General features: G+C 51.2%; 1 protein-coding gene across 5 annotated transcripts; it reads right to left on the reverse strand.

The window, feature by feature from the left end:
- Positions 1 to 98: 98 nt before the first annotated feature.
- Positions 99 to 17,735, reverse strand: CLN3 (CLN3 lysosomal/endosomal transmembrane protein, battenin). Of its 5 annotated transcripts, XM_066208854.1 has the most exons (14): positions 17,594 to 17,735; positions 16,456 to 16,519; positions 16,074 to 16,149; positions 15,897 to 15,950; positions 15,226 to 15,305; positions 14,823 to 14,908; positions 13,681 to 13,753; positions 12,176 to 12,316; positions 9,792 to 9,897; positions 9,239 to 9,307; positions 8,864 to 8,919; positions 6,228 to 6,321; positions 2,663 to 2,806; positions 99 to 1,840 (listed from the first exon to the last, which is right to left on the reverse strand). In XM_066208854.1, the coding sequence occupies exons 1-14, from the start codon at positions 17,622 to 17,624 to the stop codon at positions 1,721 to 1,723; spliced, it is 1,194 nt and encodes a 397-aa protein (XP_066064951.1). In that variant the 5' UTR covers positions 17,625 to 17,735; the 3' UTR covers positions 99 to 1,720. The 5 variants fall into 5 exon arrangements, with proteins under 5 accessions (XP_066064951.1, XP_066064954.1, XP_066064952.1 ...); XM_066208857.1 differs by lacking the exon at positions 12,176 to 12,316; XM_066208855.1 differs by lacking the exon at positions 17,594 to 17,735 and having other exon boundaries at positions 16,074 to 16,200; positions 16,456 to 16,499.
- Between the last annotated feature and the right edge of the window lie 372 nt (positions 17,736 to 18,107).

Genomic DNA, 18,107 nt, shown 5'->3' on the forward strand with positions numbered 1-18,107 from the left:
TCTCGCGATTAATTAATTCGGGGTCCAATTAACGGCGGGGAATTAACAGGAATCGATGAACGGAAACGATGAGAAAAAACAAAAAAAAAACCAAAAAAAAAGATGAAAAATTGGAAAATTGAAAAATTCCCTTTTTTTTTAATGGGGGGGGGGGGAATCTGCCCCCTGGAGGTCAAAGGTCATTTAGGGGTCAAAGGTCATCCAGGGGTTACTCAGGAGTCAAAAAGTCACTCTGGGGTCAAAGGTCATCCAGGGGTTACTCAGGGGTCAAAGGTCAAGGTCGCTGGGGGTCACTCAGGGGTCAAAGGTCACTCGGAGGTCAGTTCAAGGTCACTCAGTGACCAGTCCAGGGGTCACTCTGGGGTCACTTAGGGGTCACTCAGTGACCAGTCCAGGGGTCACTCTGGGGTCACTCAGTGGTCACTCAGTGACCAGTCCAGGGGTCACGTAGGGGTCATTCAAGGGGTCACTCAGTGGTCACTCCAAGGCCACTCTGTGGTCACTCCATGTCCAGTCCAGGGGTCACTCAAAGGTCACTTAGAGGTCACTGTGGTCACTCACTGACCAGTCCAGGGGTCACTCTGTGGTCACTCAAAGGTCACTCAGAGGTCACTGTGGTCACTCACTGACCAGTCCAGGGGTCACTCTGTGGTCACTCCATATCCAGTCCAGGGGTCACTCTGTGGTCACTCACTGAGCAGTCCAGGGGTCACTCTGTGGTCACTCACTGACCAGTCCAGGGCTCACTCTGTGGTCACTCCACGTCCAGTCCGTGGGTCACTCTGTGGTCACTTGCAGGCGTCACTTAGTGGTCATTCAAAGGGTCACGCGAAGGTCACTGTGGGGTCACTCAGTGACCAGTCCAGGGGTCACTCTGTGGTCACTTCTAGAGGTCACTCAGTGGTCAGTGCAGAGGTCAGTTCACGGTCACTCCAGGGGTCACTTCAGGGTCACTCAGTGACCAGTCTGTGGGGTCACTCAGGGGTCACTCAGTGACCAGTCCGTGGGGTCACTCAGGGGTCACTTCCAGGGGTCACTCCAGGGTCATTCAGTGACCAGACCATGTGGTCACTCCAGGGTCAGTAACCAGTCCGTGGGGTCACTCAGGGGTCACGCAGGGGTCACTCCAGGGTCACTCAGTGACCAGTCCAGTGGTCACTCAGTGGTCACTCCAGGGTCACTCAGTGACCAGTCCGTGTGGTCACTCAGTGGTCACTCCAGGGCCACTCAGTGACCAGTCCATGTGGTCACTCCAGGGGTCACGCAGGGGTCACTTCCAGGGGTCACTCCGGGGTCAGTTCATGCTCAGTCCATGGTCATTCCAGTGGTCACTCAATGGTCAGTTCAAGGTCCCTTTGAGAGCATTCCAGGGGTCACTCAGGGGTCACTCAGTGGTCACTCAGTGACCAGTCCATGTGGTCACTCCAGGAGTCACTCAGAGATCACTCAGTGGTCACTCCAGGGTCACTCAGGGGTCACTCAGTGGTCACTCCAGGATCATTCAGTGACCAGTCCGTGTGGTCACTCCAGGGGTCACTCCGGGGTCACTCAGCGGTCACTCAGTGGTCACTCCATGTCCAGTCCAGTGGTCACTCAGTGGTCACTCCGCAGTCACTCCGAGGTCACTCTGGGCTCACTCACTGACCACCCCCGAGGTCACTCAATGGTCAGCCCGCGGGGTCACTCTGGGGTCACTCCGAGGTCAGAGGTCACGCGGGGGTCACTCCTGGCCGCAGAAAGCCGCGTGAGCCCCCAGGGCGACCCCTCCGGCCGCGGCGATGGCGACTTCGGCCACCAGAGTGACCACGGCCACGGCCAGCGGCTGCTCTGCGGGAGGGACCTGCGGGCGGGGGTCAAAGGTCACTCAGGGCTCACCACGGGGTCACTCAAGGGTTATGCACTGGTCAGGGGGTCACTCAGGGGTCAGGGGTAACTCAGGGGTCACTCATTGGTCATTCAGGGGTCACTCGGGTCACTCAAGGGTCACGCAGTTGGTCAGGGGTCACACAGAAGTCACTCAGGGTCACTCAGGGGTCACAGGTCACCCAGGGGTCACTCATTGTTCACTCAGGGGTCACTTATTGGTCACTCGGGTCACTCAAGGGTCACGCAGTGGTCAGGGGTCACACGGGAGTCACTCGGGTCACAGGTCACCCAGGGGTCGCTCAGGGGTCACTCAGGGGTCAGGGGTCACTCATTGGTCACTCAGGGGTCACAGGTCACCCAGGGGTCACTCAGGGGTCACTCAGGGGTCATTCATTGGTCATTCAGGTCACTCAGGGGTCACGCAGTGGTCAGGGGTCACACAGGAGTCACTCGAGTCACAGGTCACCCAGGGGTCACTCAGGGGTCAGGGGTCACTCATTGGTCACTCAGGGGTCACAGGTCACCCAGGGGTCACTCATTGGTCACTCAGGGGTCATTCATTGGTCATTCAGGTCACTCAGGGGTCACGCAGTGGTCAGGGGTCACACAGGAGTCACTCGGGTCACAGGTCACCCAGGGGTCACCCAGGGGTCACTCAGGGGTCAGGGGTCACTCATTGGTCACTCAGGGGTCACGCAGTGGTCAGGAACCACCCAGGGGTCACTCAGGGGTCAGGGGTCACTCAGGTCACTCAGAGGTCACTCAGGGGTCACTCCGGGGGTCAAAGGTCACTGACCTCCTCGCTCAGGTTGGCGAAGGTGTTCCCGTAGGCTCCGCCCCCCACCAGCCCCTCCCCCAGCGCCAGCGCCGCGGCCACGCCCAGCCCGGGCAGGAGGTGATTGACAGACACGGCGGCCAATAGGAAGGCGGCCAGCAGCACCTGGGGGCGGGGCCGAGGGAAAAAAAAAACGGGTGAAAAACGGGAAGAAAAAAAGGGGTTAAAAATTATTGAAAATGGGTGAAAAAAGGGTTAAAAACGGGGGTTTAAAATGTGAGGAAAATCAGGGGGAAATTGGTTAAAAATGGGTTAAAAATGGGGTTTAAAATTGTTAAAAATCAGTGAAAAATTGGTTAAAAATGGGTTTAAAATGGGGTTTAAAATTGTTAAAAATCAGTGAAAAATTGGTTAAAAATGGGTTAAAAATGGGTTTAAAATGTGAAAAAAATCAGTGAAAAATGAGTTAAAAATGGGATTTAAAACCGTGAAAAATCGGTTAAAAATGGGTTAAAAATGGGATTTAAAATTGTTAAAAATCAGTGAAAAATGGGTTAAAAATGGGTTAAAAATGGGGTTTAAAATGTGATAAAAATCTGTGAAAAATGGGTTAAAAATGGGATTTAAAACCGTGAAAAATCGGTTAAAAATGGGTTTAAAATGGGGTTTTAAATCGTCAAAAACGGGCAGAAAAAACGGGTTAAAAATTGTAAAAAAATTGGTTTAAAATGGGTTAAAAATCGGATTTAAAATGTGAGAAAAATCAGTGAAAAATGGGTTTAAAAGGGTTTAAAATGGGATTTAAAAACGTCAAAAACAGGCAGAAAAAACGGGTTAAAAATTGTAAAAAAAAGGTTTAAAATGGGTTAAAAACGGGATTTTTAAATGTGATAAAAATCAGGGGAAAATGGGATTTAAAATCGTTAAAAACGGGCAGAAAGAACGGGTTAAAAATGTAAAAAAATGGTTTAAAATGGGTTAAAAACCGGATTTAAAATGTGAGAAAAATCAGGGGGAAAATTGGTTAAAAATAGGATTTAAAATTGTCAAAAATGGACAGAAAAAACGAGTTAAAAATTCTAAAAAAATTGGTTTAAAGTGAGTTAAAAACCGGATTTAAAATGTGAGAAAAATCAGGGGGAAAATTGGTTAAAAATAGGATTTAAAATTGTCAAAAATGGGCAGAAAAAACGGGTTAAAAATTGCAAAAAAAATTGGTTTAAAATGGGTTAAAAATGGGATTTTAAAATGTGAGAAAAATCAGGGGGAAATTGGTTTTTAAAGGGTTAAAAATGGGATTTAAAACCGTTAAAAATCAGTGAAAAATGGGTTAAAAAAGGGATTTAAAATCGTCAAAAACGGGCAGAAAAAACGGGTTAAAAATTGTTAAAAAATTGTTTTAAAACGGGTTAAAAACGGGATTTTTAAATGTGAGAAAAACCAGGGGAAAATGGGTTAAAAATGGGATTTAAAGAGCCAAAAATTGAAATTAATTCAAATGAATCAATTACGAACTTACGTGGGAAAGGGAAAATTGGGGAAGATTTTGGGAGAATTTGGGGAAAAAATTGGGGAAAATTTGGGGAAAATTTCGGGAAAATTTGGGGGAAATTTTTTGGGAAAATTTTTGGGGAAATTTGGGGGAAAATTGGGAAAATTCAGGGAATTTTGGGGGCAAATTTTTGGGGAAATTTTGGGGAAATTTGGGGGAAGTTTTGGGAAACTTTGAGGGAAATTTTTGGGGAAATTTTTGGGAAAAATTTTGGGGGAAAATTTGGGGAAAATTTGGGGAAAATTTGGGGGAAAATTGGGAAAATTCAGGGAATTTTGGGGGCAAATTTTTGGGGAAATTTGGAGGATTTTGGGGGGAAATTTTTGGGGAAATTTTGGGAAATTTTGGGGAAATTCGGGGGAAAATATTAGGGGAATTTGGGGAAATTTTGGGGGAAATTTTAAGGGAAATTTTGGGGAAATTTGGGGGAATTTTGGGGAAATTGGGGGGGGAATTCTTGGGGAAATTTTTGGGGGAATTCTTGGTGGAGTTTTGGGAAATTTTTAAGAAAATTTGGGGGAAATTTTGGGGGAAATTTTAGGGGGAAATTTGTGGGGAAATTTTCAGAAATTTGGGGAAAATTTGGGGGAATTTTGGGGAAATTTGGAGAAATTTTTGGGGGGAACTTTGGGGAAATTTTTTGTGGAAATTTTGGGGAAATTTGGGGGGGACATTTTGGGAAATTTGGGGGGAATTTTTTGGGGAAATTTTTGGGGGATTTGGGGGAAGTTTTGGGGGGAAATTCTGGGAAATGTTTTGGGAAATTTTTTTGGAAGTTTTGGGGGAAATTTTTGCAGAATTTTGGGGGAAAATTTGGGAAATTTTTGGGGAAATTTTTGGGGAAAACGGGCAAAAAAATCCGGGGGAAAAGGGAAAGAAAATTGGGATGGAAGTGGGGGAAATGTGGGGGAAATGGGGTTTGAGTGGATCCGTGGGGCGGATCTATGGGGCAGGGATGGATCTATGGGTCAGGATCCATGGGGCAGGATTGGGATCAGTGGGGCAGATCCGTGGGTCAGGATCTATGGGGCAGAGGTTGATCGATGGGTCAGGATCTCTGGGGCAGATCTATGGGGCAGAGGTTGATCCATGGGTCAGGATCTATGGGTCGAGGAGATCCATGGGTCAGATCTATGGGGCAGAGGTTGATCGATGGGTCAGGATCTCTGGGGCAGATCTGTGGGGCAGAGGTTGATCCATGGGTCAGGATCTATGGGTCGAGGGGATTTATGGGTCAGGATCTATGGGGCAGAGGTTGATCCATGGGTCAGATGGCATCTATGGGTCAGATCTATGGGGCAGAGGTTGATCGATGGGTCAGGATCTATGGGTCAGGATCTATGGGTCAGAGGTTGATCCATGGGTCAGGATCTATGGGTCAGGATCTATGGGGCAGAGGATGATCCATGGGTTGAGGGGATCTATGGGTCAGATCTATGGGTCAGAGGTTGATCCATGGGTCAGGATCTATGGGTCAGGATCTATGGGGCAGAGGTTGATCCATGGGTTGAGGGGATCTATGGGGCAGATCTATGGGGCAGAGATTGATCCATGGGTCAGGATCTATGGGGCAGAGGTTGATCGATGGGTCAGGATCTATGGGGCAGGATCTATGGGGCAGAGGTTGATGGATGGGTCAGAATCTATGGGTCGAGGCGATTTATGGGTCAGGATCTGTGGGGCAGAGGTTGATCCATGGGTCGAGGGGATCTATGGGGCAGATCTATGGGTCGAGGGGATCCATGGGTCAGGATCTATGGGGCAGAGGTTGATCCATGGGTCAGGATTGATGGGTCAGGATCTATGGGGCAGATCTATGGGGCAGAGGTTGATCCATGGGTCGAGGGGATCTATGGGTCAGGATCTATGGGGCAGAGGTTGATCGATGGGTCAGGATCTATGGGGCAGGATCTATGGGGCAGAGGTTGATCCATGGGTCAGGATCTATGGGTCGAGGGGATCCGTGGGTCAGATCTATGGGGCAGAGGTTGATCCATGGATCAGGATCTCTGGGGCAGGATCTATGGGGCAGACCTGCACGAGGGCCAGCCCCCAGAGGCGCCGCAGGCGGAGGCAGCGGAGGGACGAGCGGGACACGAAGACGCCGGCCTGGTAGAGCAGCTGCAGCCTGCGGGGACACGGGGGGCACGCTGTGGGGCGGGGACACGGGGGGCGCGCTGTGGGGCGGGGACACGGGGGGCACGCTGTGGGGCGGGGACACGGGGGGCACGCTGTGGGGCAGGGACACGGGGGGCACGCTGTGGGGCGGGGACACGGGGATCTGTGGGGCGGGGACACGGGGGGCACGCTGTGGGGCGGGGACACGGGGGGCACGCTGTGGGGCGGGGACGCGGGGATCTGTGGGGCGGGGACACGGGGGGCACGCTGTGGGGCGGGGACACGGGGGGCACGCTGTGGGGCGGGGACACGGGGATCTGTGGGGCGGGGACACGGGGGGCGCGCTGTGGGGCGGGGACACGGGGATCTGTGGGGCGGGGACACGGGGGGCACGCTGTGGGGCGGGGACGCGGGGATCTGTGGGGCGGGGACATGAGGATCTGTGGGGCGGGGACACGGGGGGCACGCTGTGGGGCGGGAACACGGGGATCTGTGGGGCGGGAACACGGGGATCTGTGGGGCGGGGACACGGGGATCTGTGGGGCAGGTTTGGGCCAATCTATGGGGCAGGGCTGGGGATCAATGGGGAAGGAATGGGTTAATTTATGGGGCAGAGAAACCTCAATCTATGGGGCAGGAATGGCTCCATCTATGGGGCAGGGCTGGGGATTTATGGGGCAGGAAGAAGTTAATCTATGGGGCAGGAACGGGGATCTATGGGGCAGGAACGGGTCAATCCATGGGGCAGGAATAGGTGAATCTGGCGCAGAGCTGAGGATCTATAGGGCAGGAATGAGTCAATCTATGGGGCCGAGGAACCTCAATCTATGGGGCAGGAATGGGGATCTATGGGGCAGGTTTGGACCAATCTATGGGGCAGGAACAGGTCAATCTATGGGGCAGGAATGGGGATCTATGGGGCAGATTTGTGTCAATCCATGGGGCAGGAATAGGTGAATCTGGGGCAGAGCTGAGGATCTATAGGGCAGGAATGAGTCAATCAATCTATGGGGCCGAGGAACCTCAATCTATGGGGCAGGGCTGGGGATCAACGGGGCAGGAATGGGTCAATCTATGGGGCAGAGCTGGGGATCTCTGGGGCACGTTCAGGTCAGTCTGGGGCAGGTTTGGGCCAATCTATGGGGCAGGAATGGGAATCAATGGGGCAGATGTGGGTCAACCTATGGGGCAGAGATGGATCAATCTATGGGGCAGGAATGGGGATCTATGGGGCAGGGCTGGGGATTTATGGGGCAGGAATGAGTCAATCTATGGGGCCGAGGAACCTCAATCTATGGGGCAGGAATGGGGATCTATGGGGCAGGTTTGGGCCAATCTATGGGGCAGGAATGGGTCAATCTATGGGGCAGGGCTGGGGATCTCTGGGGCACGTTCAGGTCAGTCTGGGGCAGGTTTGGGTCAATCTATGGGGCAGGAATGGGAATCAATGGGGCAGATGTGGGTCAACCTATGGGGCAGAGATAGATCAATCTATGGGGCAGGTTCGGGTCAATCCGTGGGGCCGAGGATTTCGGGTTAAACCTCCAAACTTTGGGGTCAAAGGCGGGAAATCGTGACGCGGGAAAATCCCGGAATTCCGACGGGAAAATCCCGGAATTCCGCCGGGAAAATCCCGGAATTCCGGCGGGAATTTCGCTTCGGGAAAGTCGGAATTTCGGCCCCGGACCACGGGAAGGTTTGGGGGGGAAAGGGGCGGGGCTTGGGGGGGGGGGGAAATTGGGATTTGGGGAGAAAAAATTTGGGATTTCTGGGGAGAAAATTTTGGGGGGAAAATTTTGGGATTTAAGGGGAAAAAAAATTGGGATTTTGGGTGAAAAAATTTGGGATTTTGGAGGGAAAAATTTGGGATTATTGGGAGAAAAAGATTGGAATTTTAGGGGAAGAAATTTGGGATTTGGAGGAAGAAAATTGGGATTTTGGGGGTAAAATTTTGGGATTTTAGGGGAAAAAGTTGGGATTTTGGGAGAAAAATTTGGGATTTTGGGGGAGAAAATTGGGATTTTGGGGAAAAGAATTTGAGGGATTTTGAGAGAAAAAATTGGGATGTTAGGGGGAAAAATATTGGGAATTTAGGAAAAAAAATCAGGATTTTGGGGGAAAAATCAGGATTTTGGGGGAAAAATTTGGGATTTTTGGGGAAAAAATTGGGATTCTGGAGAGGAAAACGGATTTTGGGTGAAAAAATTTGGGATTTTGGAAGCAAAAATTGGGATTTTTGGGAAAAAAATTTGGGAATTTGAGGGGAGAAAATCGGGATTTTGGGGGAAAAAACAATGGGATTTTTGGGGAGAAAATTTTGGATTTTGGGGGGAACAGGAGAATTTTAGGGAAATTTTTGGGGAAATTTTGGGAAATTTTTGGGGAAATTTTGGGGAAATTTTTGAGGGAATTTTTGGGAAATTTTGGGGGAATTTTTTGGGAAATTTTGGGGAATTTTTTGGGAAATTTTTGAGGGAAATTTTGGGGAAATTTTGGGGGGAATTTTTGGGGGGGGAATTTTGGGGAGTTCGGGGCGCCCCTCCCCCACTCACGTGCGGTACTGGGCGCTGTGGGGGAGGGGCGAGGAGGGGAAGAACAGCAGCTCCATCTGGGGGAGGGGCCGAAAGCGGGGCTGGGGGGGCGGGGCTGCGAGGCTTTGGCCACGCCCCCCGCACCCCAAGCCCTTCCCCCACCCCAAATCCGCCATCTTGGGCCCTTCCCCCATTTAGGCCCCTCCCCCACTCAACCCCCCGCGAATTTTGGCCCCTCCCCCCACCCCCAAATCCGCCATCTTGGGCCCCTCCCCCACCCACCCCCCTCCCCCGCCGTTTTAGGCCCCACCCCCCCACCCCAAATCCGCCATTTTAACCCCTCCCCCCCCCTTTGGCCCCTCCCCCATCCCCCCTCCCCGCCCCTCCCCCACCCACCAGCCCCTGGTTGACGAAATATTCCGAGAAGTAAACGAGGCCCAAGGGCGCCCCCTGGCGGAGGGCCAGCTGCGACGGGGGGGAGGGGAGGGGAGAAAAAGGGGGCGTGGTCAGGACACGCCCCCTCCCACCCACGCCCCTCCCCCACCGCCCCCCCCCCTTTTTTTTTTTCCCCCTTCCCCCCCAAAATTCCAAATTTTCAACTCCCCGGAAATTCCCCAAATTTTTAAGCCCGAATTTCCCCCCCATTTTTCCCGCCAAAATTCCCCAAATTTTGGACCCCCATTTTTCCCGCCAAAATTTCCAGGTGTTTTTTGGTGTTTTTTTTTTTTTTCCCGCCGAAATTCCCAAATTTTTAACCCCCAAATTCCCGGAAAATTTTGATTTTTTTCCCCCTCCCCCCCCCCAATCCCTCCCCTTTAAGCCCCTCCCACTTGGCCCCGCCCCATTCCCCGCTCTAACCACGCCCCTTTTAGCCCCACGAGCATTTTACCACGCCCCTTTCCTTTGACCACGCCCCGTTTCCCCGCCCCATTAAACCACGCCCCCTCACCTTGACCACGCCCCATCTCCCCGCCCTGGCCCCGCCCCCTTCTCCAGGCTGGGGGAGGGGCGGGTCCGGCCGGGGGGGCGGGGCCGGGCCCAGCAGGAAGAAAAAACTGCGGGAAGAAAAACGGGGGAAAAAAATAATTAAAAATTATTAAAATTATTAAAAATTATTTAGAGTTATTAAAGTTATCAAAAATTATTTAGAATTATTAAGAATTATTTTTAAATTGTTAAAAATAATTAAAACTGGGGGGATTTATTAAAACCGGGGAAATTTGGATTAAAAAGGGGAGATTTTGATTAAAAATGGGAAAATTTGATTAAAATGAGAAAATTTGATTATAAATGGGAAATTTTGATTAAAAATGGGAAAAATTGATTAAAAATAGGAAAATTTGATTAAGAATGGGAAAATTTGATTAAGAATGAGAAAATTTAATTAAAAATGGAAAAATTTGATTAAAACTAGGGAATTTTGATATAATTAAAAATGATGAAAATTGATTAAAAATGACAAAATTTTGATTAATAATGGGAAAATTTTGATAAAAATGGGGAAATTTTTAATTAAAAACAGATAGATCTGATTTAAAATGGAAAATTTAATTAAAAATGGGAAAATTTGATTAAAAATGGGGGAATATTGATTAAAAATGGGGAAAATTTCATTAAAATGAGGAAATTCTGATTAAAAATGGGGAAATTAGATTAAAAATGGGAAATGTTGATAAAAATGTGGAAAATTGATTAAAAACGGGGAAATTTTGTTAAAAATGGGAAAATTGGATTAAAAACGGGGAAATTTGATGAAAATTGGGGAAATTTTGAAGAAAAAAGGAGAAATTTTGATTAAAAATGGGGAAATTTGGGGATTTTTTGGTGAAAGTGAAATTTTTTGGGTTAAAATCTGGGAAATTTGGAGGAAAAATTTGGATCAAAACTCGGGAATTTTTGGGGTGAAAAACGGGGAATTTGGGGATTTGGGAAATTTTGGGGGAAAATTGAAGTGAAAAATTGGGAATTTTGGCGGAAAAATTTAGAAGAAGATTGGGGGGTTTTGGTTTAAAAAAGGGAATTTTTAGTAAAAATTTGGGTGAAAAATTGGGAAATTTAGGATTAAAAATTGTCATTTTTTCGGGTAAAAATCCGGAATTTTGGGGGGCAAAAAGTTTGAATTTCGGGGAAAAAAATTCCGAATTTTGGGGGAATGAAAAAGGGGGAATTTGGGGTGAAAAATTGAAATTTTGGGGTAGAAAAAAATCTGAGTTTTGGGGGGGAAAAAAGCCGAATTTTGGGGCAAAAAAGTGGAAATTTGGGGGGTGAAAAAATTTAAAATTTGGGGTAAAAAATTTCAATTTTGGGGGTAAAAAGCCAATTCTGGAGGTGAAAAAACTGAATTTTGGGGTGAAAAAAGGGGAAATTTGGGGTGAAAAAATTCAAACTTTAGAGTGAAAAATTTGAATTTTTGGTTGAAAAAATTTCAAATTTTGGGGCAAAACCGGGAGATTTTGAGGTTAAAAAAACCCAGTTGAATTTTGGGGTGAAAAATTCCAATTTTGGGGTGAAAAAAACGAATTTAGGGATAAAAAAAGCGAATTAGGGGGAAAAAATGGGAAATTTGGGGTTAAAAAAAATTAAATTTCGGGGTACAAAAGTCAAATTTTGGGGTGAAAAATTCGAATTTTGGGGTGAGAAAAGCAGATTTTTTTGCGGTGAAAAAGGGGAAATTTCAAGTAAAAAATTTCAAATTTGGGGGTTTAAAAGTCAAATTTTAGGGTGAAAAATTCAATTTTTGGGGTGAAAAAGGCGAATTTGGGGGTGAAAAAGGTGGATTTGGGGGTGAAAATTGGAAATTTTGGGGTGAAAAAAGCAGATTTTGGGTAGCAAGATGAATTTTGGGGTGAAAAGAGCAAAATTTGGGCTGAAAAAGGGGAAATTTGGGGTGAAAAGTTTCGAATTTGGGTGTACAAAATTCAAACTTTAGAGTGGAAAATTCCAATTGTGGGTTGAAAAAATTTCAAATTTTGGGGTAAAAAAAGCAGATTTTGGGGTGAAAAATTCGAATTTTGGGGTGAAAAGGGCAAATTTTGGGGTGAAAAATTCGAAATTTGGGGTGAAAACGAATTTTGGGGTGAAAAATTCGAATTTTGGGGTGAAAAAAGTGGATTTGGGGGTGAAAAAGGCGAATTTGGGGTGAAAAATTCGCATTTTGGGGTGAAAAGGGCGAATTTTGGGGTGAAAAATTCGAATTTTGGGGTGAAAATGGTGAATTTTGGGGTGAAAAAATCAAATTTTGGGGTGAAAAAATCAAATTTTGAGGTGAAAAGGGCGAATTTTGGGGTGAAAAGGGCGAATTTTGGGGTGAAAAGGGCGAATTTCGGGGCTCACCTCAGCAGCAGGGCGGGGGGCAGGGCCAGGGCGGGCAGCAGGGCCTGGGGGAGGGGCAGCACCTCCCGCAGCCCCCAAAAGCCCAAAGCCCCGCCCACCCCCGCCGCCCCCGTCCCCGACGACCAATAGGAGAGCCCGGAGCTGCGGGGAGGGGAGGAGCCGCGTCAGAGGGGGCGTGGCCGGCTCGGCGCAAACCACGCCCCCTCCCACCTTTCCAAGTTTTCTCTTTTTGGTCCTAATTTCTTTTTTTTTAACCCGATTTTGGACATTTTTCCCCCTTTTCGGAACCTCTTGGATCCGTTCCGGGTGATTTTTGACCCGTTTTGGGCGAATTTCCCCCATTTTGAGCCATTTTGACCAATTTTGGACGATTTTGACCCATTTTGAGCGATTTCGACCGATTTCGGCCCATTTTGACCCATTTTCGAGGCGCTTCGCTCCATTCTGGGTCGGTTTTTTACCAATTTTGGGACTTTTTGACCAATTCTGGACGGTTTTGACCCATTTTTGAAGAACTTTGCTCCATTCCGAGTCAATTTTTTATCGATTTTGAAATTTTGGACCAATTTTAGAAGGTTTTGACCAATTCTGGACGATTTTGACCAATTCTGGACGATTTCTCCCCTTTTTCGAGTGACTTTGACCCATTTTGGATGATTTTGACCAACTTTGAGCCCTTTTGACCCATTTTGACCAATTTTGACCCATTTTTGAGGAACTTTGCTCAATTTGGGGTCGATTTTTAACCGATTTTGGAAGGTTTTGACCAATTTTGGACAATTTCTCCCTTTTTTCGAGTGACTCTGATCCCTTTTGAATGATTTTGACCAATTTCGAGCCATTTTTACCCATTTTCACCAATTTTGGATGATTTTGACCCATTTTTGAGGCACTCTCCTCCATTCTAGGTCATTTTTTTTTACCAAATTTGGGAATTTTTGACCAATTTTGGACAATTTTGACCCATTTTGGACAATCTCTCCCTTTTTTCGAGTGACTTTGACCGATTTTGGATAATTTTAACCAACTTGGAGCCATTTTTACCCATTTTGACCGATTTTGGACGATTTTCACCCATTTTTGAGGCCCTTTTTCCCCTTTTGAACAATTCGGACCAACTTTGAGCCATTTTCCCCCGTTCTGAGCATTTTTGACCATTTTCTCCCGATTTCGACCCATTTTTGAGGCGACTTTTGAACCAATTTGGGGCGTTTTGGACCCATTTGGGATGATTTCGACCCGTTCCGGGTTGATTTTGACCATTTCCGGGCGCTTTTGACCCAATTTGGCGACGATTTTGCCGCTTTTTGGGGCGTTTTGACCAATTTTGGACAATTTTGCCGTTTTTTGGACGATTTTTTAACCGATTTTGGATGATTGGGTTTTTTTTACCCAATTCTGGCCCATTTCCGCCCCTCCCTCCCCCCCCGTTTCGGGGCGTGGCCGATGTGGGCGGGGCCCCCCGTGTGAGGCCACGCCCCCCGTGTGCGGCCACGCCCCCTTACCTGGGATAGGAGGACGCCAAGGTCAGGAAGGTGACCTCGCCCAGCCCCGCCCCCGCGCTGCCCAGAGCCACACCTGAGTGACCAGAGTGACCCCTGAGTGACCTCTGACCCCTCAGTGACCCCTCAGTGACCCCTGAGTGACCGCTGACCCCTGAGTGACCCCTAAATCACCTCTGACCCCTGAGTGACCCCTGAGTGACCGCTGAGTGACCTATGACCCCTCAGTGACCCCTCAGTGACCTCTGAGGCCTCAGTGACCCGAGTGACCCCTGAGTGACCCCTGACCCCTCAGTGACCCCTCAGTGACCCCTGAGTGACCTCTGACCCGAGTGACCCCTGAGTGACCCCCGAGTGACCTTCGACCCCTCAGTGACCCCTGAGTGACCCCTGAGTGACCTCTGACCCCTGAGTGACCCCTGAGTGACCTCTGAGTGACCCCTGACCCGAGTGACCTCTGAGTGACCCCCGATTCCTGAGTGACCCCTGAGTGATCTCTGACCCCTCAGTGACCCCTCAGTGACCCCTGAGTGACCTCTGACCCCTCAGTGACCCCTCAGTGACCCCTGACCCGAGTGACCCCTCAGTGACCCCTGACCCCTCAGTGACCCCCGAGTGATTTCTGACCCCTCAGTGACCCCTCAGTGACCTCTGACCCCTCAGTGACCCGAGTGATCTCTGATCTGAGCGACCCCTGAGTGACCCCGGATTCCTGAGTGACCCCTGAGTGACCTCTGACCCCTCAGTGACCCCTGAGTGACCCCTGCATCATCTCTGACCCCTCAGTGACCCCTGAGTGACCCCTAACCTCAGAATGACCTGTAAGTGATCTCTGACCTCTGAATGACCCCAGAGTGACCCGAGTAACCCCTCAGTGACCCCTGAGTGACCCCTGACCTTTGAGTGACCCCAGAGTGACACAAGTGACCCCTGAGTGACCCCTGAGTGACCTCTGACCGAGCCGAGTGACCCCTGACCTCTGAGCGACCCCTGTGCGGCCTTTGACATCTCAATGACCCCTGAGCGACCCTTGACCCCGAGTGACCCGAGTAAGCACTGACCGAAGAGTGACCCCTGAGTGACCCCTAAATGACCTTTGACCCCCCCCAGGTGACCCCCGAGTGACCCCGTGACCCCCGACTCACCCCCCAGGCCGCTCAGGGTCCCCCTGGCGGCGCTGACGGCGCTGACGCTGCCCCACAGGCACAGGGCCACGCCCACCACGCGACACCTGCGGGAGGGGACAGCTGGGACACGCCCCCCGGACACGCCCACCCCCCCGGACACGCCCACCCAGAGCCCACACACACACCCAGACACGCCCCCACTTAAGCCCCTCCCACTTTAAAAGCCGCCCCTTTAAGCCCCGCCCCTTTAAGCCCCTCCCTCTTTAAAAGCCGCCCCATTAAGCCCCGCCCCTTTAAGCCCCTCCACCTTTAAACCTGACCCCCGTTAAGCCCCTCCTCCTTTAAGCCCCTCCCATTTCAGCCCCTCCCCTTCCAATACCGCCCCATTACGCCCCGCCCCCTTTAAGCCCCGCCCCTTTACCTGTCGGGCAGGTGAGCCCCCACCAGCGGCAGCAGCAGCTTCACCCCCAGCCCGGGGACGACGTCCGCCAATAGGACGGCCTGAGGGGGCGGGGTCAGGCCACGCCCACACTGGCCACGCCCATCCGCATTTACCCCGCCCACTTTCAGCCCCCACTGTTCCAAACCCCTCTTTAAGCCACACCCACTTCAGCCCCCGCCCCCTTTAAAGACTCTAAGCCCCTCCCCTTTGCCCCGCCCACCTGAGCCCCACCCATTTAAGCTCTGCAAATTAAAGCTCCGCCCCTTCGAGCCCTTAAGCCACACCCCTTTAGGCTCCTCCCATCCAAGCTCCGCCCCTTCAAGGCTCTCCTGTTTAAGCCCCTTTGATTTAACTCCTCCCCTTCAAGCTCCACCCATTTAGGCCCCTCCCATTTAAGCCCCACCCCTTTAAGCTCCACCAATTAAGCCCCTCCCACTTATGCCACACCCATTTACTGCCCCACCCATTTAAGCCCCGCCCCTTGAAGCTTTACACATTCAGCCCCTCCCACTTAAGCCCCACCCCTTTAGAGCTCAACCCATTTAAGCCCCGCCCCTTTAAACTCCCCATACTTAGGCCCCGCCCCTTAGGACCTACACCGTCCAAGCCCCGCCCCCTCTATGCCCCGCCCCCCTTGAAGCCCCACCCACCCCGGTGCCCACGGGGTCGCAGTCGTATCGGCTCCGGTTCCGAGGCTCCTCCCCCTAAAAAACAACAACCAATCCAGGAGAGAAATCCCGGGAATTTCCGCCCACCAAAGGGGCGTGGCCCACCCCCAAACCAGAGGGGCGTGGCGCCCGCACAGAAAAGGGGGCGTGTCCACTCACGGGGCGTGGCTCCAGCAGGTCGCGGGCGGCGCTGAGCATCACCACGTACGGGAGGTTGTTACACAGGCCCAGGATCCTGCGGGGGGGCGGGGCTTACAGGGGGCGTGGCCGCACCCGGGGGGCGTGGCTGTGACGGGGAAGGGCGTGGCTGAGGTTGGAAGGGGCGGGGCAGTTTCCCCAAACATGGAAAATCGGGGCGTGGCTGATGGGGCGTGGGAATACTCGGGGTGGGGTGGAAAGGGGGCGTGGCTTGAAAGGGCGGGGCCATGGGGGGGCGTGGCGCCGTTTTGGCGGGAAATTCGGGGGAAAAGGGGGCGGGGCTTGAAACGCGGGGGAGGGGGGGCTTGAAGGGGCGTGTCCGCCGCGGGGGCGGGGCACTCACCAGAACGCGGCTCCGATTCGCCACGGGGCGGGCGGGGCCGGTGGGGGAGGGGCGGAGTCCTCGGCTGTGGGGGAGGGGCGCAAGTGCCAAAGGGGTTTGGGGGCGGGGTTTGTGGGGGGCGGGGTTTGGGGGCGGGGTTTCTGTCCCGCTCGCCAATCCCCGCTTCCCTTTCCCGGCTCCGTTGTCCCGGTTTTTCTCCCAAATTCCTGGTTTTTCATCCCGGTTTTTATCCCGAATTCCCGGGTTTTCATCCCAGTTTTTCCTCCGGATTCCCGGTTTTTTTCTCCCGGGTTTTCTCCCGAATTCCCGGTTCTTTATCCTGGTTTTTCCCCGAATTCCCGGTTTTCATCCCGGTTTTTTATCCCGGTTTTTTATCCCGAATTCCCGGTTTTTCCATCCCGGTTTTTCCCCGAATTCCCGGTTTTCATCCCGGTTTTTTATCCCGGTTTTTTATCCCGAATTCCCGGTTTTTCCATCCCGGTTTTTCCCCGAATTCCCGGTTTTTTTCCCGGTTTTTCCATCCCGGTTTTTCCCCGAATTCCCGGTTTTTATCCCGAATTCCTGCGTTTTCATCCAGATTTTTATCCCGAATTCCCGGTTTTTTATCCCAGTTTTTCCCCCGGATTCCCGGTTTTTTTCTCCCGGGTTTTCTCCCGACTTCCCGGTTCTTTATCCCGGTTTTTCCCCCCGAATTCCCTGTTTTCCATCCCGGTTTTCCATCCCGGTTTTTTCCCGAATTCCCGGTTTTCATCCCGGTTTTTCATCCCGGTTTTTCCCCGAATTCCCGGTTTTCCATCCCGAATTCCCGGTTTTCATCCCGGTTTTCCATCCCGGTTTTCCATCCCGGTTTTTCATCCCGAATTCCCGGTTTTTCATCCCGGTTTTTCATCCCGAATTCCCGGTTTTCCATCCCGAATTCCCGGGTTTTATCCCGGTTTTTCCATCCCGGTTTTTCCCCGAATTCCCGTTTTTTTTCCCGGTTTTCCATCCCGGTTTTTCATCCCGAATTCCCGGTTTTTCCATCCCGGTTTTTCATCCCGAATTCCCGGTTTCCATCCCGGTCTTCCCATCCCGAATTCCCGGGTTTTTTCCCGGGTTTTTATCCCGGTTTTTTTTGCGGGCGGGCGCGCGCTCTCACCCGGCGGCAGCAGCGCTTCCTCGTCCGCCATGTTGAGCCCCCATCACGTGACGCGCCCATCACGTGATCCCCACCACGTGCGAACGCGCATTTGCATAAAACCGGGGCGCGGCTTACAGCGCGGCGTATCCATATAAGGAGAAAGAGGCGTGGCTTAACGCCGCCAACCCACCTACGCACGCTGTAGGCGTGTCTTAACCTCATCATATAAATAACAACAGAGGGCGTGGCTAACCCCCATATATAGCAAAGGAGGCGTGTGTTTATCTATATAAGGAGGTGTGTGGGCGTGGTTTCCGCGCTCCTCGGAGGCGGCGCCGCCCCTTTTTGTCCCGCCCCGCCGCCTCCCCTCAGGCGCCGCCGCCATTTTGGCCCCTGCCGGCTCCTCCCGCCGCCATGGCGCTGGTCTCGGCCGACTCGCGCATCGCCGAGCTGCTCGGGGAGCTGCACCAGCTCATCAAACAGACGCAGGTCCCGGATTCTCGGGGGTTTTATTCTCGGGGTTTTATTTTCG

The sequence above is a fragment of the Chamaea fasciata genome, unplaced genomic scaffold, assembly GCF_029207755.1.
Source record: "Chamaea fasciata isolate MVZ Bird 193981 ecotype frontalis unplaced genomic scaffold, bChaFas1.0.hap1 SCAF_501, whole genome shotgun sequence".
Taxonomy (NCBI): Eukaryota; Metazoa; Chordata; class Aves; order Passeriformes; family Sylviidae; genus Chamaea; species Chamaea fasciata.